A 25,364-nucleotide genomic window follows, 5' to 3' on the forward strand; every position below is an offset into this window, starting at 1 on the left:
ACCGTGTCCTTGTCTGGAAGAGCAGTGTTGGAAATGAGCAGCTGGACAGATTGGTGCTGAAGAGATCAATATTACTTCAAAAGGCAAATTCATTCATATTTAAGCACATACTTTTCTTAACAAGTGCATTTCAAACACAGATTTGAGATTGAAACAATCACTGACCTCTCTCCAGAAGTATTTGCACAGGGGATTTCCAGGAGGTGGCCAGAGAACTGAAATTCCCCTCAGGAGAAGGAAGAAGGTGTGTTACCTACCCCAGGAAGTATGTGGAGGAGTGAGAAGAACAGGTCTTCATCCCTGCTGAGTGCCAGGAGAGAAGTGTGAGTGCAGGAAGCTGGGAGCAGGAGGCCCTGAGCCCCTGCAGAAAGCACTGTGCACTCAGAGTCACGCTGCTTTATTGGGTACCGAGCCACAACTCAGATATTGCCTGGGAGCCGCCTGCAGCAGCAGGGTCTGTCCTTTTGTCCCTAACAGAACCAGCAGGACACCTCCTGCTGTACAGACAGTAAAAATAAAAGTGTCTCTGTTCAAACTGGCAGCGTCCGGGGGAGGTTTTGCAGTTTCTGTTGAGCCAGGTACCGTGGGGGACGTGCGTTCCCGGATTAGCCGTCGGCATCGATCCTGTGAGCTGTGGGGAGAACAAGGAACTGTACCAAGGACAGGCAGCCACACTTCTGGCTGCTAATTAGACACAACTCAAATAAACCTCCCATGCACTTCTGGAAGCTGTGTCAGTTGGATGTGCTGCTCACACCGGGCAGGGAGCTGATCTAGAGCAAACAGAGGTCTGTGCCCTTGAGCCAACCCACCAGAGCCACAGGAGTGCCAGTAAAAGTTGCCACAAGCAGATAATAGTTTCACAGAGCTATTCCAGCAGGGAAAATATTTTGGTCAGATAAATGGGGACAAGGAAGAAATCTGACTCAGGCCTTCATACATCAAATTCAGTCCCCAAATGTCCACCAAGTGCTGCAAACTGCACAGAAGGACACTGGCACCTGTGGGAGGCCTCTGCTTCCACCCACAATTAGAGATACAGACTAGGTGGTACAAACAGCTGCAGAGCTGCTGCTGAGGTCTTTTGGGCCTTACTCCAGAGGCAAGCCATGATCAGCCCATTCCAGTTCTGAACCCCAGTTCTGTGTGCTTCACCACAGAGCTGAAGCAGTCCATTTCTGGTTTCCCAAGGACGATGCTGGGCAGTCTGTGCTACTCACATTGCTTTGGTATCCTAAGGGCCTCATTGTCAGCTGACATCACCTGGTGCAGAACTCCTCGGAACTGATAAAGCACTTTCAAACTCTTCTCCTCACCCACACAGGGGTCGTAGAAGCCTGGCAGCCCAGCCTTGAACCAGAGAAGGACAGACTGAGCATCAGGGAATGGACTTTCACAGCTCTCCAGCTTGGCCAAAAACATTTATTACTGCCAAGGACAACGTATCATAAAGGAAAAAAAAAAAACAAAGTAGTTTGGCTGCCAGCAAGTTAAGACACTGGGGACTCATTTACACAAGTTTTTGGTGCATAAAAGTAAACCAGGGGGTTGGCAAATTTCAAGGTCTGTAGCACCCACTGTCCCACTGGCACTGGAAAAGCCCCAAGAAACAAAAGTTCCTGAAAGTTTGTAATAAATACTTGGTAGGTAAATGGCATCTGTGAATTGATGCAGAGCCACTGGAGAAATACCCTGGCAGGACACCACATGGTTCAAACAAAATTCTGGGCCACACATTTGAGTCCTTGAATCTGGGCATTGACACAACATTTACTTACCTTGGAGGCCTCTGTAAGGATGAGTTTAGAGTCCTTCACCAAGCACTGCAGAGGCACAGTCACATCTATAACCTTCACCTTCTCATTCTTCCTGCTGTTGTCGTTAACAAACTTCCCATACCAGGCATTCACTACAATCAGACCTGCATTTCCCAGGAAATCACAACTGTGATGGAAGGCTTCCACTGACAAAAAGACCATCCCAGCATTTTGTCTTGCTTTTAGTGAGATCTAATTCTCCTAGTCTGGACCCACACTTCCCAACAAAGAACAGCATTTATCTTGGGTGTTTGTTAGTAACCTTGAGCACTAGAATGGAGTGACAGGACCTCAGTGTCACACTGATGTGACAGTCCAAGTGGATTTCAGTTCACTTTGGAACATTCTGTGGAAAACTGCTAGTAACCATAAGAGACCAGATTCCCATTATGATCCAGGAGCAAACCATGTAAGGGAGAAATCAGTGAAAGCTGAATTTCAGACATCAACTTTTGCACCTTTTTATAGACACATCTCTCTCTGGGGAAGAGGTAATTCCAGACTGTTGTCTTCAGTCTGTTGATCCACTTCACACCATGTCCCAAGATAATATTCTGTGATCCCTCCTAAGCTCAGGCACCTGGAGCTGAGTCATAATGGGGCTCCCCCACTATGGGCACAGCAGCAATTAAGCTGCACTTCATCAGGAGAGGAAATGAAGAAACAACACCTTTGCATTGTTCCTTCTTCTCTCCAAATTTATATAACAAGTAAATGATATTATAATTTTTACCCATTCTGGCTTCCTCTGCTTCAATTATCCTTCGGACTGACTCCTGCATTAACCGGACCTGTCACGACACAAATGGCAGAGCAGAAATCACACAGGCCAAAGGAGAATGGTCCAGAGTGAAAAGAGTTTCCTTTCACTAAGGGGACTGAGTTACAAGAAAGACTCACTGCTGCTTCAGCCTCCTGTTTCTTCTGCAGGATGTCACTGGCTGTGCTCTCCCGCTGCTTCTCCAGCTCCCTGGCAGAAGGAAGGCAGAGCTGGGATTCAGGCAGAAACTGGCAGGGTCTCCTTACCCACCCCTCAGCCTCACACAAATAAGCCCAAAAAAACTTCCTGAGGAATGTGCAAGCTCACCTCTCCTTCTGTGCCCTGAGGTAGGGTTTGATGACCAGCCTGTGCATGGCAAAGTAGATAACGAGAGGTCCCACGGTGGCATAGAACACAGCACTGGGAAGCAGCTGATCTGTTAGATGGACAGGGAAGAAGTAGGTCTGGCTGGCCCTATTCAGCCTGCAACAAAGAAGAGCAGAGGGATGGTAAGAGGAAAAGCAGAGCTGGATGTGCCTGATGAAGCACACTTAGCAGCAGTGCTTGCTGATGAACCAAGGGAAGATGAATGAGGAGCTCAAAATGTGAAAAGCATGATCAAGTGAAAAAGCCAACGGCAGAAAAAGCAGCTGACACCAGCCAGAGCCAGATTTTGAAGCAGCAGCTCGTGATATACCTGACCATTCTAAAGTTCTTTTTTTAATCTTAGGAGAATTTGCTTGGTCATTAATTCAACTGAAAAAGGGACGAACATCCTCATGAAAGAAGAGCAAATGCTTCTAGAGAAGGCCTGTGCTCATAACACTGGCATAGGCCTTCAGGGCAGGTGTTTATATTTTTCTGATGTCTGTAACAATATTTATTTTAGAAAACACGAGTTTCCTTGGGCCTGAATTCTTCAGGCCCTTCAGCAGTTTCACACCCCACCTGTAGCTGGCCCCAGTTCAAGTACAACACAGCACAGGGACACTTAATGAGCTCTGTCCTTCTGTGAACTGCACCTTGTTAATGGTACAATCACCTGCATTATGCAATGACAATTCCCTAATTCAAGCATTCACTTGTATACAGCACAATACACATGGAATCCATCTCTACTAACACCTTCAGAAATCTTCCATTCACTTACCAAAGCGCTCCAAATATCAATTTAAGCTGCATTTCAGAATATTCTGATGCACACACACACACACAGCTGGCCCAGGCTGTGAGTCACACCAGTGGAAAGCACCCACTGCTTATGATGGGCTTACAGCTTGCATTAGGGTTGAGGGCAGCTGCACCCTCTCCCAGTGATGTATCAATGCACCTGTATTGACCTGGGACTGGCACCTTCCCACCTGAATACTGGAAATAGAATCATGGAGGTTATGGTCAGCATCTGTAATAAAGAGTTGAGATCTTGAACTGACTTGATTTTCAAGGACACTCCTTGAGGAACACCAACGCTGACAGTGGCTCCTAGAACACTGTGCCTGGAGATCTTCCTCTCTGCTCCATACTCCACTATGGTCCCAAAGAAACCCACCCTAGAATGACAGAACCAAGAACTGTTAAGACAGAGAAGACACGTGAATTTCTCTTTACTGAATCCTGTAATTCCCAAACAACTAAAGCATGGAAATGCATCTGTTTGCAGCAGATGTTGGCCTCTGGAAGATTCACAGTGTACCTCCAAGGTGAGATGAGACCTTCCAGCTTGCTAAGCAGTGAACAAGAACTTCTGGCTTTCTTATTGGGGATGATACAGAGATATCATACACAAGTATTATTAGTTCCACTGAAGCGCAGAGGCACACAGGGCCAAGCCTTCAAGACATTCACTTCAGCATTTACTAGATTTAAAGAGTGAAAAGCAGGCTCCCAAGGGCCACAGAAGCATTTGGTTTGTGTGGAACCTGCAGGCCTACAGCAGCAGGAGAGGACAGTCCTCAGGCTGTGAGCAATGTGAATTCCCTCTTGAGCACTTACTTGAGAGAACCTTTCACTCGTGTTTGATCCTCATCCTGAAACTTATGCTGGTAACTGACCATCATGAAAGAATGGGGGATTCCCAGCTGAAACACAAGAGGCACCAACATATCAGAACATACCCTTGGCCACTGCTGCCTCCCCAATTTCCTTTCTCAACAGAAGCACAGAACACAAAGCAGTGCTTGCCACTTACAAATTCTGCTGTCCATGTTGTCCTGACCCTACTGTAAGCTGACCCACATCACCTATGTCAATGCCAGAGCTCTGCTCTGCCAAACAGCTGGTGACCTATCTTAGGTCTATCACAAGATACACCAATTGCTTCCTTAACCTGTAATCCCAAGGCAAAATGTCAGAACTCAGCACATCCCTCTGGGTGTCCAGAGGTGCCAGGACCCCTGCCAGGGGGCTCAGAGACCCTGGCACACAGCCCAGAACACCTGGAGGTTTGATTATGACCCGTGGAGCAAACTACCAGCTTTGTATGAAGGCCTGAAAGCCACAGAAATTCAAGTAGTGTAATAATAAAATTATCACTAGGTGCAAAAGTAGATTTTGGGATTTTTAGAATGGGGGTTTTGGGGACAAGATGGAGGGACTTGGGTGTGTCCAGCTTTTCTTCTTCTTCTCTACCTCCATCTTCTGCTGGGATGGTGGCACTTTGGGATTGGTTTAGAGTAGAAACCCACTGTCTGACATAGCTGATAGGTATTGGAAAGTAATTGTAAACGTGTTATATCTAGCTTGTAGTATAAAGAGATAACACTGCCCTGGGGGCAGGCAGTGTACCACGAATTGTCCTGCTGAGCAGACCTTGGCTGGACAGGAGAAAAAAATTTATACATAAGATACAATAAACAACTCTGAGACTGTGAACTGAAGAACTCCAACTCATTCTTCAAACGTGTGGGCTGAAACAGAGACTTTTCATGTATCTCAGGCTGCAATAAACAGCAAATTCCGGAGAGCAAAACACTGCCGGGCCAGGCAGGTGAGGCTGCTCTCTCCCACAGGATCCCTGTGCTGCCTGTGGCTCTCACCTGCATTGCCAGGGTGAGGTGGCTGCTTTTGGTGTCCCGGACAATGCTGGTGTTCATGGCTGACTGGATGCCCCACCTCCACTGCAGGTAGCCCATGGTGTTCTTGTCCAGGTTTCGGGCCAGGACCGTGGTGAGGCCGGGGCGGACCCCGCGCGATGAGAACTGCAGGGCACAGTTTGTGGTGATGAAACTAGAAACATGGGGAAAAATTTGTCAGGGAAAACAAAACACAGGCTCCCAGCTGGCTTCAGAGTCTTTCTTGCCCAGGAATTTTTACTGAGTGCCCAGAGACCATCCTGCAAGGCTTTCAGGGAAAAGTAAATATTAATTCAGACTGCCCTGAGCACAGCAGTGTCCAGAAGAGCAGACTGTGCCCTGGTTTATTGTCTGTGTCCAGGCACCCAGCCTTCCCCTTCCTGCCCTGTGCAGGTAACATCCTGCTCTCTGCAGAACAGCACACTGGGCTGCTGGCACAGAGCAGCCCTGCTATTTAGTAATCCTAAAAACCAGTGCTAAAGCATTCCCCAGGGAACAAGAATCCTGTACAGGCTCTGAGGAATGGCAGATCCACTAAATCTGAAAATGTAGACAGAGGGAACCTACATGAGCTCCTATGATGCTCTGACATGTGGCTCCAATCACAGGCCTTACCTTGGATTCTCCTTTGCAATCTGAGACTTCTATTCATTTGTGAACAGATATGACACTGGTGGCAAATTTGGCATTATTTTCATCTCCTGTTTTGCTGTCAGAAACTCCCTCTCACACATGGAAGCCTCAAAAGAGTTCCCCATTTCTTGTTCTGTTCCCAGAGCAAACTTCTGTTGCTCTGCCTCAAGTATGATGAATCATGACAAGATCAAGTACAAATCTAAGGATGTGGAACACAGACCTTCCTTAACTGGAAATATGAAAAATGAGGGCACCAACACCCAGAAAGAATGCAAGCATTTTGACAACACAAGTATGACCTCAAGTCTGAAGTATAAACACCTTATTGTGTAGGACAGAAAACTAATCCAAAATTGATGTGGAAGAGATCTGAAGTAATTTAGTTTCTTATTGTGGCATATTAACCATTTTTCTAATATTTACCATCTTGGGGTAAGATTACGAAATATCTTCAGCCCAAAGAGAGGTCCATGAAGGTCTCCAGCTCCAAACTCCAACTGTTGGAATACACAGTGCCAGAGTGTTAGAGGAAATCATCCTTTACAACAGTGACAAAGTATGGCACGAGCATCATTTTCATCACAGCTGTTTGACACATGTGAGTGACATTTAACACCTCTTTCAGCACCCTCCCTTCTCTTCAGCTTTGCACTCAGAAGAAGAAAAGGTGTCTCACTGAGTCGGAGCTCACGGGTAAAACAAAGCCAGTTTTGTAAAGCTACAGGTGACTGCTGCTGGCACCTGGGAACGTGGAGAAAACTCTCACAAAAACCCTGATGCAAACCAAAAGCCTTCAGTATGTGAATCTCAGCTGAGAGGAAGACTCCCACTCTCCCAAGCTGAGGAAGCAGGCTAGCAGGAGCTCATGTGCAAGAAGGAAGGCACAGGCAGTGCCAGCTGTACCAGCAATGTCATGAGCACCTCAAACACAGCCCAGCTTGCAGGTGCAATGTGGGACCTTCCAGCTGCTCAGATCTGCTGGGGGGGCTCAAACTATTTCCCCCATAACTTATTCCCATGCAAGCAAAGCAGTTTTGGAAGCAAAGGCCAACTATCACACTGCCCTAAAAGGCCTTCTCACAGCACTGTGCCTTCAGACAGAGCAATCAGAAAGACAAGAGACATAAGGTAATAATTCTGTCTGCACAGGTAAAGTCCAAATTGCCAAATGGAGAGGGATGAAAAAAAAGAACAAACAAGGCTTTGTCTCAAATTCCTTGAAGAATTAATTTTTCCACATTTTACAGAACATAGAAAATGAGAGATGAACCACAGCTAAAGCTCCCCCCCAAAAAATAGAACATCAAGTAATAGATTGAATATAAAATTGCACAACAGGGGTACTCTTACCTCTCCCCATCCCTTGGCAGATGTCACTCGTCTCAGTGCAAGATTAATTGATCCCCCTCCATTCCCATTCTGGGTGGAAAGGTTTCCAGACAGTATTGCTGTATCTGTGGAAGTCAGGGGTGCCTGAAAAAGGAATATATTGTTTCAAGTACCTCTGATCCCAGTTCACACATTTAGTGCATGTTCTGCAAGGACATAATCACCACTGCAGAGTGTAAATGGTTTTGTAGTCCAACATCAAGCATGGCAAAAAAGTCAGATAATTCTTACAGTACCAGATAATTGTGACACCTGTAATGTACCACCTGACCTTGAGCTGTAAACCATTCTCATCTCTCTAGCAGACTAAATTTCTACAATTCTCTGCAAGAGGAAATGCTTACCATCCTTTTCCTTATGCTCACGCTCAGGACTGGGTGCCATACACTGAACACATCCCATTCAGTGAGAACTGGGCACTGAGCATCTCCCGGCCAGGAGGGCAGGACCAGGTGCCCAAAGGCTCCAGAGCCAACCCAGCATTCTGCTGGCCCCAAGCTGCCTCTTCCCACCTGTGCTGTCCCCCCCAAACCCTGCTGAGAGGCAGGAGCAGAGTGCTCTGTGCTCTGTGTTCTGCACTCACTCACGCCCCGCTCACACAGCAGAGTTCACCCTCCTCACCTCGATGGACTGGGATATGTGCATTTTGTTGATCTCAATCTGGGGAAAGCTGCTCCCAGGCACATCTTCATACTCCTCATCATAGCGATCAAACAGGTCAGTGGCATCTATTCCCACACTAATTGTTCCCTGAGGGATGACAAGACAAACAGGCATTCAGCATTAGCAAACATCTGGCATGCACAGAACCATCCCTGGGTATGATTACATTTTTGTGCAGCTTTCCACTGCTCTGCAATTACTTTTACCACTCTAAAATGCATTTCCTAATGCGCAAAACAAAAGTGAATGATTTCAATATTTCAAAACAGCAATATAAATCATCAAACAGACTGGAGAAAAGGCAGTTTTTCAGCACAAATTCAACTTGCAATCCCAGGAGGTAATTCTTCTATAGTGACACATTACAGAAGCAGGTAGAACACCTTTACACAGCAGGTTTCTTTTTTCCCCACAAATGACTGTTCTCTGTCAGTATTTAAAAGCTGAAATACCATATTCTAGAAATTGATTTTCCTCAATGGAACTTGGACAGAAAACCTCTACAGGCTCCTTCTTATGACTTACCTGAACCAACTTAGTACTGAACTGTACAATTCACTTGCAATTGACCTTGTTAGCAAAATATTTTGATTTCTTCTTCTAGTTTGTATTTTGTGATCAGAAGGAAGGCTTGAAAAAGACATACTCTTAGCAAGTGGTAAATATTTCTTTTCTCAGACTATAGAAAAACTTATTCCTACAAAAAACTAGGCCACAGCACAATAGCCTGGCTACCTGCTGCTGTGCTCCCTCAGACTAACTGCAGGAGTGTGTTTCTTTGAAAAGAGCACAATTAGGTACTTGTCTGGGTCATATAACTTCAAGAGGCTTTGGAAACCTTCCTTATGGACCCATCTGACAGCATCCCAGCTCCTATAAAACATATGGATTGCAATAAAAACCCCCCTCTGTGCACAAGCACAGACTGAACTCGGAGCAGTTTGTATATGGAACTCAATAGCTGGGCAGCTACAAACCCCATCCACACTCAGGCCAAGCATGGCTGGAATAAATCCTTATTTCAGTCTGAGGGAGCATTTTTTCCTTGATTGCTCCACTCTAATCAAATGCTGGACTGTAAATAATGGAAGAATTGCAGAGTCTGACAGGACTGGAACCTTTTCTCTGCCTGGGCTCCCAGGCTATCTATTTGCTGTGGAGATTCCCAGCCTCTTCTAATTGTTTATTTTCTCATGAAGCAAAAATTGGATAAATATTTTAAAACTGAAAGGTGTGGTTATTTCCAGCTGAATCCTGGAACAGGGGCTGTGCCCCAGCTGGTTAGTAACCAGCCTTGGCAGCTGGTGAATTTCAGAGCAATTACATCCATTGTTCTGCATGGTGGTGGCACCAACAACCAGCTTCTGCCCTTTCTGCACTTTCAGGAACCATCTGCAAAGTCACCTTCAAGTGACTCCAGACCCTACAGCTTCTCCAGTTTCAGCCCTCTCCTGTGCCATGCTGCTCCTTGAAACCAGGCCAAAAGAAGAGGGAAGCAATGGAAAACCTCTAACCACCCTGTGAGGGCTCAGTCCTGTGCTAGCAAACACCCATTTGGAGACAATCTTGCTGTACTTGGCCTACTGGTGCCACAATGCTGCACCTTTGGAAAGATGCACCAAGATCCACATGCTTTCCTGAAATTCATTGCACCTCTTTTCTCTAAAACACACTCAAAATACTAAGATTTCCTTTTTCCCGTGTATGAATTGTACAGCAAATATTCCTCCCAAGGAAAAAAGGAAAACACCTGAACCTCTCCATGAAAATCCACAAGATCTGCTCAGAGGAAAGGAGTGTCTCCCTCTAACTCTTCTGCCTTCCCCTGAGGTCAGAGGTGGACCCTGGGCAGACCCTCCAGCTCCTGCCAAGCAGGTGAAGTCACCCTGGGAGCTCTGTGGATCCTGGCAAGGAAACTGGTTCAGGCACAAGTACAGGAAAAGCAGCAGATGGCAAAGTTAAAAATATTCCCAGAGAACAAGAGCACCCCTATGCCTCCGGATAATGGAGGGGATTTTGCTGCTGCTCCCAGCTCCCACCTGCTCTGAGCATGGAGGAGCTCTCCCCAAAGGAAGGGCAGCAGGAGAGAGCTGGAACTCCTGCTCAGGAGTCAGTGCTGCCCACACTGCAGCAGCTCAGCAGGGCAGGAAGCAGGAGTGGCACTATGGAACATCAGAGCTGGGATTAAATTTTAAAATCACCTTTATTTGCCAGCCTGTGAAAAGGTAACAGGCTTCACTGATGGTATTTGCAGATGTGCCAGAGGAAAATATACTTCCTCCTTACTTTTTACCTAGGGATTTACCTTCAGGAAAGTGATACCTGTAAGTTATGCCAGGCTTTGCCTTGAGGCACCTGTGTTCCTTACATATTGACCTTCCACAGCAGGAAAATAACTGGATTTAATTTCTCCTAACAGGAAGCGGTTCTTCTTAAACCTAGTAATGAACTTTTCAACCCTTCTGCACATCTTTGAAAGCAAAAACAAAGCTCTAAAAGCAAATAGGAGACTCAATTTCAACCCTCCAAATTGCCTACATCTGGTTATTGCTCAACATTTCTGGTTAAAATGCTTTATTTTTGTGAAACTGTTTTATAGAACCGACAAAACGTTGGAAATTTTAAAATAACTTGTGCTCGTGTATGAAATGATCACAGCTGTGCTCCCCAATTCCACGGGAACACTGCCTGGAGAGGCATTTCCATCAGCTGCCAGCCTGCAATTGCTGTAAACACCCAGATGGCTAATTTTATCCCAGGACACAGGCTCACAGTGCAGCTCGCAGCCACGGCAGGGAAAATGTCACATTCCTGCAGCAGGGAGCAGCAGAGTGGGAGATAACCATGCCCCTCTCTGCAAACACCTCTGTGACCCCACTCACCCACACCTCCAGCAGGGATAGTTTGCCCTGCCTGGCTTGTGGCACACAGAAATCCCTTCCTGCCTGGAATAAAGCTGTCAACAGATACTCACACAACACTTTATGCTTGTTTACCCTTCTAGTACAAAGCAGTTCTTAGTGTCTATAAACTACCCACAGCCTGCAGATCTGGACAGCACAAGTGCTTTGCTAAGAGCAGTGCACATCCAAAGGTAGTGCCAAGGTGAATGTCTCAAAATATTACAGCTCTGCTTAGCTGGATGTTTTCCTTAAGATCCAGTCGTAAGCACCATTGCAATCCCACATCTGTCCACTCAGAAGACATTGTGCTTTTGCATTAATGTATGAATTCATTTAGTTAATAGTAAATGCAGCTCTTGGATAATGTTAGTCATTGCATAAGAACCAAGATTTTTGTGATTCAACAAGCTTTGAAACTTCAGTCGGGGACCATCCTGACAAACCCCAGGTTTGCCTCACAAATTCATCAAGCCAAGAGCCAGCAAAGACACCTCGAGTCTGAGGTATGGATACTCTGGCCAATTGCCATGTCCAGCCCAATGGGATGGATTCCTGAGCACCTCTGACCAGCCAAGATGAGCTGAGGTGAGTCAGACACAGCTCAAACAGACTGAGATGGGAACAGCATCCAGGATGAATCTCACCCTGAGGACACGATCACCCTTTCCAAAACCAGGCACTAACCCTGTTCAGATTGACTTTGCTCACTGTGCTGCTGCCCAGCTGGCTTAGGGATGCTTCAGATTTGTTGCTGGTTTCAAGATGCATTTGAACAGCTCCCTGCATTGTTGTGACACGGCAGCAATGCCAAGGGGAAAACCTGTCAGGTAACTGCAGCGAGTTACAATTATTTAGTAAACTTGGAAAGAAATCATAAATATTTCAGTGCTAGGTCTATTTTCTGAAAATTGCTGAAAAAGGTATTTTGTCTCAGCGTGTTTTGCTAAGAGAAGAAGAACATACAGTAAGGAATTGTTCAAAAAATGAACTGTTTGCCCTATGTTATGCAGAGAAACTGCATATGCAAAGGAGAGAAAGTCATGCAGCAAGTGCAGACACCTGAGGGGCTCTTTCCTCTGGGCCCTCACCTAGGCTCAGCACCCCCTGCACACTGGTGATAATTACAGACCCACTCTTGAGACCAGGACTAAGTCTTTGCTTACCTTTGGATTAGTTCTCTGCTGCAGTCTCCTCTCTTCCCTCTCCCTCTGCAGACGCTCAAATTCTTCCCTGATTTCAGCTGCAGTTCTCTTTCGTTCCACAACCTGCTCAAAAAGCAATGAAAACCAAACCATTATCAGACAGAGGCTGCTCAGGGCATTGCAGTGCTGGGGTTCAGAGCCTTGGGTGCAGGATGCACTAACACACTGCCCCAGCTGCTGAAAGCTAATTTCAACAATCAGAGTTTGGAACAAAGCACCCAGGCCAGATCAAAGGGCAAGCATGAGAGAAAACCCCATGCCTTGAGAGAACAGAAAATGGTTTTGTTGTTTCCATTTCCTTGACAAAACCAGAGCAAAGAGCTGTCCAACCACAAGTACAAGACACTGCAGTGCAGCTGTAACCCTCAGTGATCCATTAACTGCTCTACCAGGTGTGGACACAAAAATGAAAATAACTGAATGTCTCTGGGCTGAGGTAAATTGATTCCACAAGAGCTGTGTGATTTCAGGCTGTGCTGGTTCACAGCTGCTTACCTGACATGGGTCAGGGAATGAGGGTTTTATATAGGCCCAGTTTTGGAATGGATAGAAAGAGTATTGGATTTGGCTCTTCAAAATAAGATCAAGTCTGCCAAAAGCAGTTAAAAAAATCTGTTTTTCAAAGCATCTGTTACATGCTGGATCTGCTCCACATTTCTAGCAACTGACTCCAAGTTTGACCTTGGTGCTGACCTGGCCCAATACCACAGGATTCTGCTTCAAGCAGCATAGAGCAATCAACCAGGGCTGGCAGAGGCTAGCAAGGGACTCCAGAGCTGGACAGATATGAATGGACAAGTTCTGTTTCCAAGCCCATAAAACCCAACCAAAACTAAACCAAACACGTAAAAAACCCCAGCTCGACCCACCCCAAAAAGCCCAGGAAGAAAAAAAGTAATTTCAAACTCAGAAGCTAGTTGATGCTGAAAAAAACAAGTTTTGGATGAAAAAGTTGGGGCTAGATGGACAATAATGACACATTTGTCTCAGATAAAGATGTTGCCTGTCATGGTAATATCCTTCCAGGGAACTCTGAGTGTCAGGTTTATTTTCTCTTGTCAAGTGCAAAACCAAAGGGTTCTCTGGAAATCCATCATGGTGTTCCAGCAGGGACAGAGAGAGACAGAAATAACTAACCAAGGATGCCTTCAAACCAAGAGGCATTTATTACCAGCCAGGTGTCAGTGCAGCTGATAGAACCATGACAGATAAAGGTGGGCTTAGTCAAGGCCACTGGCCAGAATGTTCTCAATTTCTCTCACCTCCCAGCCTTCCATCTCCAGTCCTCTCCTCCCATATATGTCATAGATGGCTCTGGTCTGTGGATCACTAAGCACTGCAAATTGAAACCAAAATATAAGAACTTGCTAGAAATGGAGACCACGGCCAGGTGACAGGGAACAGAACCCAGAGATGCAGCAGTTCATCAATACAATATTAAATGATATCTCTACTTGAAGCTTTTCAGCCTTTATTCTCCTATGGAAGAGGTCTTCAGAAGTAAGGCAAGTGATGAGAAGATCATTTACAACATGCAGGAGGTAAGACAGACACTCCACATCTCATTCCCTGCAGCATTTATATGGCATTTCCCCTCTGACATATGGTACAGCAGCAGGAAACAGCATTGGTAATTATCACCAAATTTAATTATTACTTCGCGATAATAACTATCTTCAACGAGCATGAAGACACAGCTTTCCTAGAACCCCCCTACAAAGCTCAGCCTCCCCCTGACCTTCATAGGCTTGGTGGACAAGGTTGAAGAGACGCTCAGCCTGGCTCTTGAGCTCGGGGTCGCGGTGCTTGTCGGGGTGGTAGAGCATGCACAGCCGGCGGTACGCCGCCTTCAGCTCCTCCTGGGAGGCCTGTGGAAACCACCAACAATCAGCAAGGACAGCCAAGGCCACTGCCAAAAGGCCACTCTCAAAACCAGTCCTGAAAGGGAAGTCTGTCAGCTGTTACGTTGCATTAATTTGGACTAAAATCAAAACCGGGTTATTGGTTCGCTACGTAAGTTAATAAAATATTCAATTATCACACCAGGATTGTCCATGCTATCTGTAGTGCAACAAGGCACCTCATCAGTACATAATCAGGTATAAAAAATTATGTAAAAACCCCACCACTCATGTTCAGACTAATTGTATTAAGCAACCACCTAATACAGGTATTAGGTTAATGCCTTATACAACTATATAATACAGGTACTATAGTTGCATATAGTTGTATATAGTTTTATCAGTTGCCTAATACATATATAATACAGGTATTATAGTTGTATATAGTTCTATTAGTTGCCTAACACAACTATATAATACAGGTATTATAATTGTATATAGTTTATTAGTTGCCTAATACAACTGTATAATACAGGTATTGCCCTCCAAATCAGAAGAGCAGGAAAAAGCAAAGTCATCTCAGATAAAAAATATATAAATCCAGAGATGTACAACAAATTCTACTCATATTTCAATCTTAACCCTCAAGAGGACATTTTAACTATCCAAAAGCACAGCTGTAAAGGTAAGAAATGTAAAGCCATGGTTCTGCTCTCATCTCAGCACCTGCCCTGTGCTCCCCAGTGCCCCACTGTGCTCCCCAGCAGGGTCTGTGTTGTGCTGTGAAGGAGGAAGGTGCCTCATCTGCCCACAAATCCACAGACAGGTAACCATGAGAACAGTGTGTCACCACACACAAATGAACCTGCCCTTGTCCTTTACTGCAACCACTCTGGGACCTCAGATGGCACCTGGCCTCCTTCCAAGGACAGGGATGGCTCTTTCAGAATCAATAGGGAAAAACCCCTGCTCCTTCCATTACCATCTCCCAGCAGTGTTATTTTTGGACTCTAGAGCGCCTTGGTAATCTCCCCTCTCTCACCTCACCCTGCTACATCCCTTGCATTGCAGTTCCTGTTCATGCCCATTCCTTGGAGATTGCTTAACAACGACTTTTCAGAAGTGCAGTTGCTAAAATCAACAAGAACTTCCCCCAGGCAGAGCTTGGAAGAGCCCAACCATCCAGTTCCCAAACTGTCCAGGCAAGAACCAGTTCCTGGGCACAGGAAGCCATTCCAGGAGGAACATCCAGAGTAAAATAACCAAAACTTGATGGTCCAGGCTGTCTCCAGGGGCTGCCACAGTCAGGACCCAGTGCAGTCAGTGAAGGGGGCATTCAGAAGTGGATTTACAGATACAAATTCCAGTTACTCTTAACACCCTTTCAGAAGCAAAGCTGTCACAGGTTCTTAGCTTTCACTGGGGATATAAAGTTCCTAAAAGGTAATTTCTTGAAGTAACATCTTTCTTACCACTTGTGGCAAGGAGGGTTTCCATCACAAAAACACACTCGTGTTACAACGCCAGGAATCCGTCTGGGATTTGAGGACAGCTCAGAATGTTTTTTCTGCACATTTGTATTGTTCCTTGTTATTGTTTTGAAATGATACAGCAAAAGGGGAGCTGCCAAATTTGCTGATCCCAAGACAGAAAGGACAGCTACAATTAAGCTTATTTCTTTTTACTACCTTGTGCTTTCTCGGATATAAAATTTAAACTCGACTGGGAAGGCAGGGGAACATATAGCCCCAAAATGGCATTTTTAAATCAAATTAATGATAAATGGTTTAATGTGCTATTGATTATATAATAGAAATGAGCAGGTTCATTTTTCATAAATGCCATGTTCAATAAAATGTTAGATTGGGCATTTCATCATCACTGAGTAGTTTGGGTCATTGGTTCAATATTCCACGAGCAACAGCCTCTTCAAAACCACTAAAGAAACCCTGACATAGTTTTTAGGCTGCCAGGAAATGCAGTCACAAATAACAGCATGTAAGTTACATTTTTATTACCAAAACTCTGGTCAACATTGAAAGGTCTCATTTAAGGTCTCAAACACAGCACCGTGTTTTTAGCAGACTAACATGTCTGAAAGATGAATCATTCACACACACACAGAGCAATTCCTGCTCACAGGATCCTGCCTCCACGGGGTCACTGCAGCTCCAAGCCCAGCTGCCACATCACCCTGTGTCAGCACCCAGACATGCTGCTCACCACTTCCACTACAGGACAGTACTGCTGAAAATAATTAGCAATAATCAACAAAGCACCCACTCCTCTCTGTTGGAATTACTCCCTTGCAGACCCCTTTGATTCAGTTTCCAGCTCCTTGCTGTACAAAACCTGAATGTCCTGCTCTGGAACCTGGCTAAGTTAACCATTAAACCTTCCCCAGCAGTCACAACCCCTGCGCGGTTCCCAGCTCTGTTTTAACCTCTGCACGCTGCTGACGTTTTGGAGGGGAATTACGAAAGCTCCCAAGGAATGTAAAAGCGTGGCCTTGCCGGCTTTAAACCAGACAAGGGCTTGATTTCTTTTAAAAAAGGAGCTCAGCATCAGAGAGTTCTGCAAACAGCGTGACCATCACACGCTGTTCCTTCAGGAATGCAGCCCATTCCTACACACGAGGCACAGGGGACTGTCCCTGCAGCTCAGGGGCTGCCAGGAGCTCCAAAGGGAATTCTTCCAAGCTCTCAGACTGAATCGCTTCCAAGTCTGGATATCCTATTGCACGGAGCAGGGGTGGTTCAATACGAGCCTTGTCCAGCTACAATGGCCACACCCAGGCTGATGGACTGGATGGGCTTTTTATACATATTTATGCACACACAAATATATATATAACAGCTATATTACAGCACAGTTTCTACATCCAGATCTTTGCAGATCTGCCTAATAATAACCATAAAAAAAGCGGTGATCTCCCAATAATTCCAAACTGTTCCAGTGCAACAAACTCGCACCAATAAATATCCGTCGATTCTTAAAAGTGAAATCAAGGATTCTCGATCCTTTTTTTGGCGGGATAAACGTTTAGCAGAAATCCTTGGCTGTTTCCAAACTGGAGAGGTTCGGGAAGCCTCCCCAGCCGTGCCCCAGGGGACGCGGGTGTGCGCGGCGTGCGCGGAGCTGCACCACGAGCGCCCCGGCAGCGCCCAGACCGCCGCAATTCGGAGCAAACCCCGCATTTCCCGGCCTCAGCGGGCGCTCCCCCGACTCACCCAACCGGGAGCCCCGCGGCCCGGCCCCAGCTCTCCCGCCCCGCCGCCAGCAGCGGCGGCAGCAGCCCGGCCCGTGCGGAGGACACGCCGCAGGAGCGCCGCTCCCGCCGGGCGCACACGAGGGTCTGGCCTCACCCCGCCCGGCCCCGCGCGGCCCCGCGCGGCCCCGCGGCCGCACCTCACGGCGCACGTTCAGCAGCCCGTAGTAGTCCTCGTTGTCCGGCGCCTCCTCGCCCAAGGCCGCCGCCATCGTCCCGACCTCTCACCCCGCGCCGCGCGCTGCGGCGCCCCCTGGCGGCCCGGCGGTCCGGCCGCCCGCGCACGCGCGATGGCACCGCCCCCCGTCCTGCCCGTTCCCCCTGCGCCCGCGCGGCCCCGGCGTGTGCGCGTGCGTGTGCGCGGCGCGCGAGCCGGGAGGCGGCGGCGGCGGAGGCGGCGAGGGGTGAGTGAGGGAGGGACTGAGGGACCGAGAGAGCGAGGGAGGGAGCGCGGACCGGCACCGGCACCGGCACCGGCCTGCCCTGCCTGCCCTGGCCTGCCCTGCCTGCCCTGCCGCGCTCCGCTCCGGACACGTCCTCCTGGTTCTTCGCCCCGGCACTCTGACGCGTCTTTGCCGGCGCGGTCGCTCCGTACCCCAGCGGCGGCTGTGGCGGTGTCGTGGGTGCCCCAGGGCCTCCGTCCGCCCCGCTCCGGGGGGATAGCGGGAGGGAGGGCGATCGCGACCGCCGGTGCCCGTGCCCGGTTCCTCTGCCGGTGCCCGTGCCCCGTTCTTCTCTCGGTGCCCGTCCCGGTTCCTCTGCCGGTGCCCGTCTCGGTGCCGTAGGGCCCTCGGTACCTGCCTAAAGCGCAGTCGCTCACCCCGGTCATTGACGGGACGTGTCGGTGCAGACGCTGCCCCGAGGCCTCTCTCCCCGGTAACAAGAGGGATATTTCCAAGCCGTGCTGTCACCATCCCGTCGCTGTTCCGTGAGTCCCCGGCTCCGGCGGGGCTGGCGGAGGGCAGCGGGGCGGCCCGGTACAGCGGAGGGTCCCGGGGCAGAGCTGCGCGGCACCGGAGGCGAGCCCAGCTGAGCTCAGCGATGTCAGACCCGCGACAAGGGCACACCGTGGGCAGAGCGTGTGCTCGTTTGTCGCCGGCAGATCTGGAGCAGTTTCCTTTGGATCAATAGCGCTGCTTTGGCTTTTGGCGTTGAGAACCTCAGTGAACCCTGGGGTTCACGCTGTGCTGCCCTCACTGATGGTGGGTGAACTCCCCAGTACCGCAATGGAAGGGAAATGCCCCAAAATGTGCAGAGCTCAGAGATTTTAGCAATAGGGCTGCCCAGCTTTGGACCTAAACCTCCTTTAAAGCATGCTGGTGGACAGACAGATTGGGTATTAATGCTGTGATAAGGCTGTCAGGAAGGAAAATAAGCCCAATGGCTGGATCTGATATGTGTGTGGGGATGCTGGAGTGGGTTTTGGATACTGCTGTCTGTAAAGAGGAGTGTTTGAAAACCACTCATTGACACCAGTGCAGGGAACCACATTCCAATTTCAAAACTCGGCTAGTCTGCTTTGGATTTTATCTTCATGTCACTTTTATTTGAAAACAGGAATGTTTTAATAATAAATAAGGGTTTTTTTTTTCTGATACAGGGGTAGTTAACAAGGAAATATTGATTATGTTATAGCAGTTCCTCTGCACTCCTGGTGAGTGAGGTGCAATGCTTGGAACAAGAGGTGCACAAAGGCTTCCTTTCTGAGAAACCATGTGGAAATGGGTCTGTTCTGCAGGGAAGCACCTCTAGCACTGCTTTTCCTCAATGAACCCACCTGCTAGACAGGTTTTTTTTTTTTTCGTCCACGTGGTTTAGGAGTCATTGAGTCTGTGCAAGAACGCAAAGGAGATTAGAGTTGTGAGGATGCCAGTTGCCATGGCAACTCAATTTCCCATGGATTTTGGTCCTGTCATAATTATGCTCTTTTTCTAACAGATTTGGGAGCTCTGTGATCCTTGGGGATGATTAGTGACAGAGTTACTGGGGATCCTTCCCCTCACCAGATTGATCTGACGCTTTCCTGAAAGACCCAGCTGCTTGTTGCCAACGCTGGCTGCTGTTCCCTTGCATCACAGATGATTCAGGGGAATTTTCTGGGAACGTTCCACAGGTGTCACATCTTGGCAGGGAAATATAGGAAGAGAGAAATACGAGTTTAGGGAGCTAAATATGAACTGTGCTTTCTAAGGATGTAGAGAGAGCTCTTTGAAACCCTGGATTATAACAGGGGAAATGTAACATCTATGGCAAAAAGCAATTTGATGGGAAAAAGAAAAAGGAAGAAAAGAAAGAAAAGTGCTTGTTTGTGCTTTACCAACTTGCCAAGGCTTGGCTTGGGGTGCAATATTCATTATTCATTCCTCCTTCCACATTGGTACTTGCAGGTGGAAGCTTTGTGGTGCTGTGTGGGCACAATCCCTGCAGCAAGAGAAGCAGTCCCAGGGCTCAGGTTTAGCTGGACATGGTTTGTCAGACCTGTGACACTGTGGCTGCTGCTTCAGTGCTCTGTAGTAAGCTGTGAGTAGCCTCACTAGTGGTGGTAGAGCCAGAGATAGCAGAGGGGACACTGAGGGATCCAGTGTAGCAGATTCTCCCACTGACTGCCATCACAGACTCAGCCCTGGGAACCTGTCCCCTCACAGAGTGGGTTTGGTAATATTAACTTTAGTTCCATCACAGCTCAATGGAGGGAAAAACTAGAAAGTGCCATAAATCCAGCCGAGCTTGTCAAAGCTGTCAAATTACCCCCTGACAAAGCTCCTGCCTGTAATGGCTGCAGCATCAGCTGGAGGGGATGGCTGTGATGGGGTGACAGCACCAGGGCTCAGCACCGTTACACTTGTGATCTACTGTCACCAGGGGCTCCTGGGCACCACTCGAGGGTGATGCTCTGAGCAGAGTTAGTTTTAAAAAAAATATCTAAAAATATAAAGGTGTAGACCAGCATCCTGCCCTCTGTTCTCAGCCAGAGTAATGCTGACTGCTGAATTCTAGTAAAGGTGTTTCTTGGCCCCATTTGTTAGTATTAGGAGTCCAGAGAGATAATGTCTTTGCACATATAAAAGGTGCTATTGATTTCCTGTTACTGTTGTCCTGAAATGTGCACGGGCTGTCTATGGAGCAGTGACAATCCTCCATCACTAGCTTTATGGGAAAAGAATGCTTATTGAAGCTCTTCCCATAAAATATAATCTCCTTCTCCCTTCCAGAATTTGCCGGCCCCTGTGGGAGTCCCTTATGTTATGTCTTTGAGAAAATTGATTTTTTTTCTTTTTTTTTTGTCTCTGCTTTGTACACTTGTGTTTAGTCTTATTTTTAATTTGGCTCATGTGATGTGAAGGCTTCCCTAACATTAAACATGCTTGCTCAGTCTTGTATTGCTTCTCTTTCATATAGATTAACACTTTCAGAATGTTTTAAAGTAAAATAAAGATATTTGCCTGGCACAAGTCTCTCTTGTTGTTGTGGGAATTTTTTTAGTCTGAGGGAGTCATTGCCCTGCTCCTTCTCTCCAGACAGAGCTGAGGCACTGACAGTGTTTCAGCTGCTTACAGGTAAATTTGGGGTAAGTTTCTGGAGTGAACAGACACTGATTGATCATGGCTGAATGACACCATAGCCCAGAGCACAACTTGCAGTATTGTCTGCTCAAGAAGCAAGGTGATCTTTGAACTTTAACAGTGACAAAAATACTGTCAGATTTGTCCTTTCCTCTGTGTAGCAAATGACTGACTATGGGATTTTTCCTTTCAGGGAGGAAACGGCAACATGAATTCATAGATGATGAGTAGGATGCCAAAGCCAGAGATGACAGTGCTCTTGAAGAAATGCTGGGTAGAACAAAAAGGTAAAAGGAACAGCTAATTGAGTGCATTTCAGAGCCTGTGGGACTTTGTGGGGTACCTTTCCTCACGAGGCACACGGCGCACCCCCTCAAACCAGAGCTCAGTGTTCTGAATTCCCTCCTCCTCTGTTTTGCATGAAGTCCCAGTGCCGCCTCTCACTCCTGACCTGCTCTCTCTTCGCTCGGGTTTTCCCCAAAGTTGTATCATGATGTATCTACAACCCACAGGGCTCATCCTTCCCACCCTGTCCCTGCATGTGTGCCCTGGCAGGGGCAGCACTTACTCCACAACACCTCTGCTGCCGTGGTTGTTCTGAGGGCAAAACCAGAAATGAGACTGCACTGGGCCAGTCCATTTGCAGGCAGTGTGATGCTCAGAGGGTTGGTCAGCCAGCCGTGGGCTGTCCTGCTGTGGCCATGGCCCAGGCAGGTGCACAGGCTGCAGTGTGGGAGTGTTCTACACACAGGTGCCACCGACAGGGCGGAATCGCTCTCTGCCACTCTGATGCTTTTACTGCATTTTGTGATAATGCTGTAGAGATGCCCAGAGGAAATACTTCTTATTGGCTCTTTGATTCTATGAAATTCTCTCTGTGATGGAGGTGTGATAGTCTACGTGGGGACTTGGGGAGGGAAGAGGCAGATTTGGTCATACCTGCAGAGCACCATGCAGTAGAAAGGCCTTGTTATGCAGCAGAAGTGGCTGAAGCAACTGATGGGGAGCAAGAAAATCTTCATTAGTCATGTAGCTCTCCTTGGGATGTTTTCATGCTTGTTTGTGCAGGCTGACTTAAATCCCCCCAAAGTCAGAAGCAAATGTTCTCCTTGCAAGTATTCCAGGTTTGCAGTGATGATTTATCTGCCTGTTGCTCCTGCCTCTCGTCTCTCCAGCAGCAGCTGTGTGAGGCACAGGGTGTTTCTGGGACAAGCAGAGAATTTTGTCAGTACTGTTTAATGGTTGATACATATATGTAACTGTTTCTGCTGGAAATGTTGTTTTCAAAACAGTAATCAGGGAGGAATTACCTGTAGTTCAGGTGTTTGTGCCATTTGGCCAACCAGAGCTCTTAGTCTGCTTGGAGCCTTCCAGCCTGATATGACAAGAGCCTGTCGTGGACAGAGATCTTTGCTCTGCCTGTGTTCAAAATATCTGCTGAATATACTCTGAAACACTGATTGACTTTTTTGGAATGGTCTTAACTTGTATAAACTGTCCTGCAGTTCAAATCCATTGTTATATAATTTTTAGTTTATTAGCACCAGAGATGAGAATCTAAGGGTACTAAAAATAGTGATTAGCAAGTTTCTGTTGTTGTCAATCCATATATTGGGTGATTTGATAGTTTTGTTGGTTGTTTTTCTGCATACGTGTATGTGAAGGCTGTTGATATATTTTTCAGCTATTTCCATAAACTTGGATGTAAATCTCTTATACTCTTTGGGTTTCAAAATTCTTCATCATCAATCTGGAGAGCTTTGAGTCTGTAAAACTGGAGAACAGCCAGTGCTGGCAGGACCCGTGTCCCTACAGGAGTGCTGGCTCCCCAGAGCCAGGTCATGTAGCCATTCCTTATTCCTCTGGTCCCTGCTTGGGGCCCTGGCACCCAGCCAGCACAGAGCAGTGGTGGCTACAGCACCCACAAGGCCCGGTGAAATGTGGAACAGGGAGGCTTTTCAATATTTGCTGCAGTTTTGGGAGCTCAGTAGATTTGTTAGTTTACTGCTCATGCTGCTAAACATTGGCTGGGCTCAGTCGCATGGTGCTGGTGCTTTAAGGTGGCCAGTGGCCACTAGCTGTGCTCAGCACTGCCTTTGCCAGCTCCAGCATTGCAACACGTGCTGTCCTCTCAGCAGTGGCTGGAAAGCTCCAAAAGGAGCAGATCTGGCATCAGCACAATCACTTCTGCAGGCGTTGTGCTTCAGGCGCTGCCAAGTCCTCGCTGCTCCTGCTTCCTTCCAGCACGTGGTGTTTGGTGTGACCCTGGGCACAGACAGTAGCCTGCTGGGCTAGCTTGTGGCTTTTTGGTTTTTCCCTCAGTGTCAGCATTCAGGTTTTCAGTTGCAGGGGAGTGATGGGCAATATCTGTTCTGGTAGTCCTGCAGCACTGGGGAGCAGTGGCAGCAGTGGAAGGTGGTGTGTGTCACCCCCATGGTGACATGGGCTGACAGAGCTCTTGAGCAAGGGAGCCTGTCTAAGGGAGAGTCACATTGTTTGGGGTCCTGTAGCCTCACTGCTGATTCAAATTCTCTTTCTGAGGAGGAGCTTTCCAGAGCACCTGACTGCTGGTGTTTAGCCCACGTCTCGCAAGCAGTCAGGAAAGGAACGTGAATCACTCTGTATCCTTTGATCTGAAAGTTCAGTGCTAGTCCTTTTCTGTAACTTCTTAGTCACTGTATTTGAAGCTCTTGCCCTCAGAGTTGGAGGCAAGGCAGGAGGAGGAGATGCACTTAGAGTTCCTCCAGCTTTGAGATAGAATATTGCATGGACCCACCAAGGCATTTTATTTTAGCAAGGCCGTGCCATGTATCAATGGCTGTTACTAGAAATTGGGGCTCCAAGGTTTTCTGATTTTGTCTGTGGGGTTTTATTTGGTTTTCCCCAAGAAATTGTGGATGTTTTTGAATGGTACCTGTTAGTTCCTCAGATGATCTATGAACAACCTTTCACTGCAACCCTGGGAGTTTTAATCCAGATACTTGCTCTCAACAAACTTGCTATAAACCATAGAAACGCTTTTGTGCAGATCAATTTTGATATCACTACTGAGAACATAAATTGGAATTTTGATTGTGAAAATTATTGGCAAAGTTTGGCCATGTGGAGCAGGTTTTACCGTGTGTGTGACAGGCTGTTGATGGACATAAGCACAGATCCAGGAGAAGATCCTTGGCTTCCTGTAAATATTCAGGTGAAGTTATGCTAACTTACTGTACATTGTTTCCCTGGCAGAGATGGCCCTTTAGATAAATGTTAAATAAACATTAAACACAGACTGACACTGTCAAAAGGAAGATACAGCTCACTTAACACTGAAAGTGGCATTTCATAGAGACCTTTTGCAATTTGTAGTTCAATAAAAGGTAATCTGTGTAGAAATATTCTGTGCTTGCCTATTCTGTCCTTGTCTGCCAGTGCTGACAGGATTGTGTTCCTGGTTTTACCTTCGTGGTGTCCCAGGCTGAAAAACTTCATCTTTCACACTCCCAAGTTCTATAAATAATTGACATGCCTATCTTAGCAACTGAGCATCAGCAGCAAATTGTATTATTTCTGGAGTAATAGGGGTTTTCTACATTCTATACTCCTTTTCATCTTAATTTTCACTTCACTACTGAGAGTGAGGAACTGATTTACTCCACTTCAGGAGAAAGAGTATTATTGTACTGGTATTACTGTTCCAGTCCTTCAGGGGAGGAAGTTCAGGGGAAAGTCAGAACTCACAAATGAACTCATCTCAGTGAAAACAAGTTATTTCTGTGTATTTTCTGCAGCTACTGTTTGGATATATTTCTCATTTTGTACAACTCTCATGGGTCACATGGGAAAGAATAGTCTTAAAGGTTAGACAAGGTTTAAGCAGACCTAGAAAGAAACTGCTCTGTGGCTAAAACAAGTAAGAAAATATTAAACCAATCATTTTTGCCTATAAGAAGTGTTGTGTGATAAGGCACTGTTGGGCACCCCAAGAGAACTGGAGCAGCTGCTCTGCCATGGTGCCACTGGGAGCAAAGCATGAGTGACTCCAGTTTGTAACACTGGGATTACTTTTCCATTTGGTTTACATATTCATAAATAATGAATGGAAAAGGAAAAGTCAGGGAAGTTCCTTCTCATTGTAAATTTATAACAGGGCAGAGCCCAATTGGGATGGAGTCCTTTAAAGATTGGGATAATGCTTTCAGCAATGATGCTTTTTAATTGAAAGCTCAAGTGCTCTGTGGGTTAATGATGCTCCCTGAGGGAATC

The 25,364-nt window shown here is 47.0% G+C and overlaps 2 protein-coding genes across 3 annotated transcripts in view; one reads left to right on the forward strand and one right to left on the reverse strand.

The window, feature by feature from the left end:
• Nucleotides 1–381: 381 nt before the first annotated feature.
• On the reverse strand, nucleotides 382–17,792 carry DNAJC11 (DnaJ heat shock protein family (Hsp40) member C11). The gene is made up of 16 exons (XM_059487378.1): nucleotides 17,691–17,792; nucleotides 14,180–14,309; nucleotides 13,704–13,777; nucleotides 12,403–12,504; nucleotides 8,295–8,423; nucleotides 7,635–7,757; nucleotides 6,708–6,781; nucleotides 5,613–5,802; nucleotides 4,570–4,655; nucleotides 4,011–4,127; nucleotides 2,905–3,060; nucleotides 2,718–2,787; nucleotides 2,551–2,608; nucleotides 1,779–1,921; nucleotides 1,221–1,350; nucleotides 382–631 (listed from the first exon to the last, which is right to left on the reverse strand). Exons 1-16 carry the CDS (start codon nucleotides 17,760–17,762, stop codon nucleotides 606–608), a joined length of 1,680 nt encoding a protein of 559 aa, XP_059343361.1. The 5' UTR covers nucleotides 17,763–17,792; the 3' UTR covers nucleotides 382–605.
• A 3,513-nt stretch (nucleotides 17,793–21,305) lies between these two features.
• The window catches only part of CAMTA1 (calmodulin binding transcription activator 1), a 241,005-nt gene continuing 236,946 nt past the window's right edge, over nucleotides 21,306–25,364 (forward strand). For both annotated transcript variants that reach the window (XM_059487707.1, XM_059487702.1), the window contains exon 1: nucleotides 21,306–21,400. In XM_059487707.1, coding sequence (XP_059343690.1) covers nucleotides 21,334–21,400 — 67 coding nt within the window. In that variant the 5' untranslated portion in view covers nucleotides 21,306–21,333. The remainder of the gene's footprint in view (nucleotides 21,401–25,364) is intronic.

This window comes from Ammospiza nelsoni, chromosome 22, assembly GCF_027579445.1.
Source record: "Ammospiza nelsoni isolate bAmmNel1 chromosome 22, bAmmNel1.pri, whole genome shotgun sequence".
NCBI classification, from domain to species: domain Eukaryota; kingdom Metazoa; phylum Chordata; class Aves; order Passeriformes; family Passerellidae; genus Ammospiza; species Ammospiza nelsoni.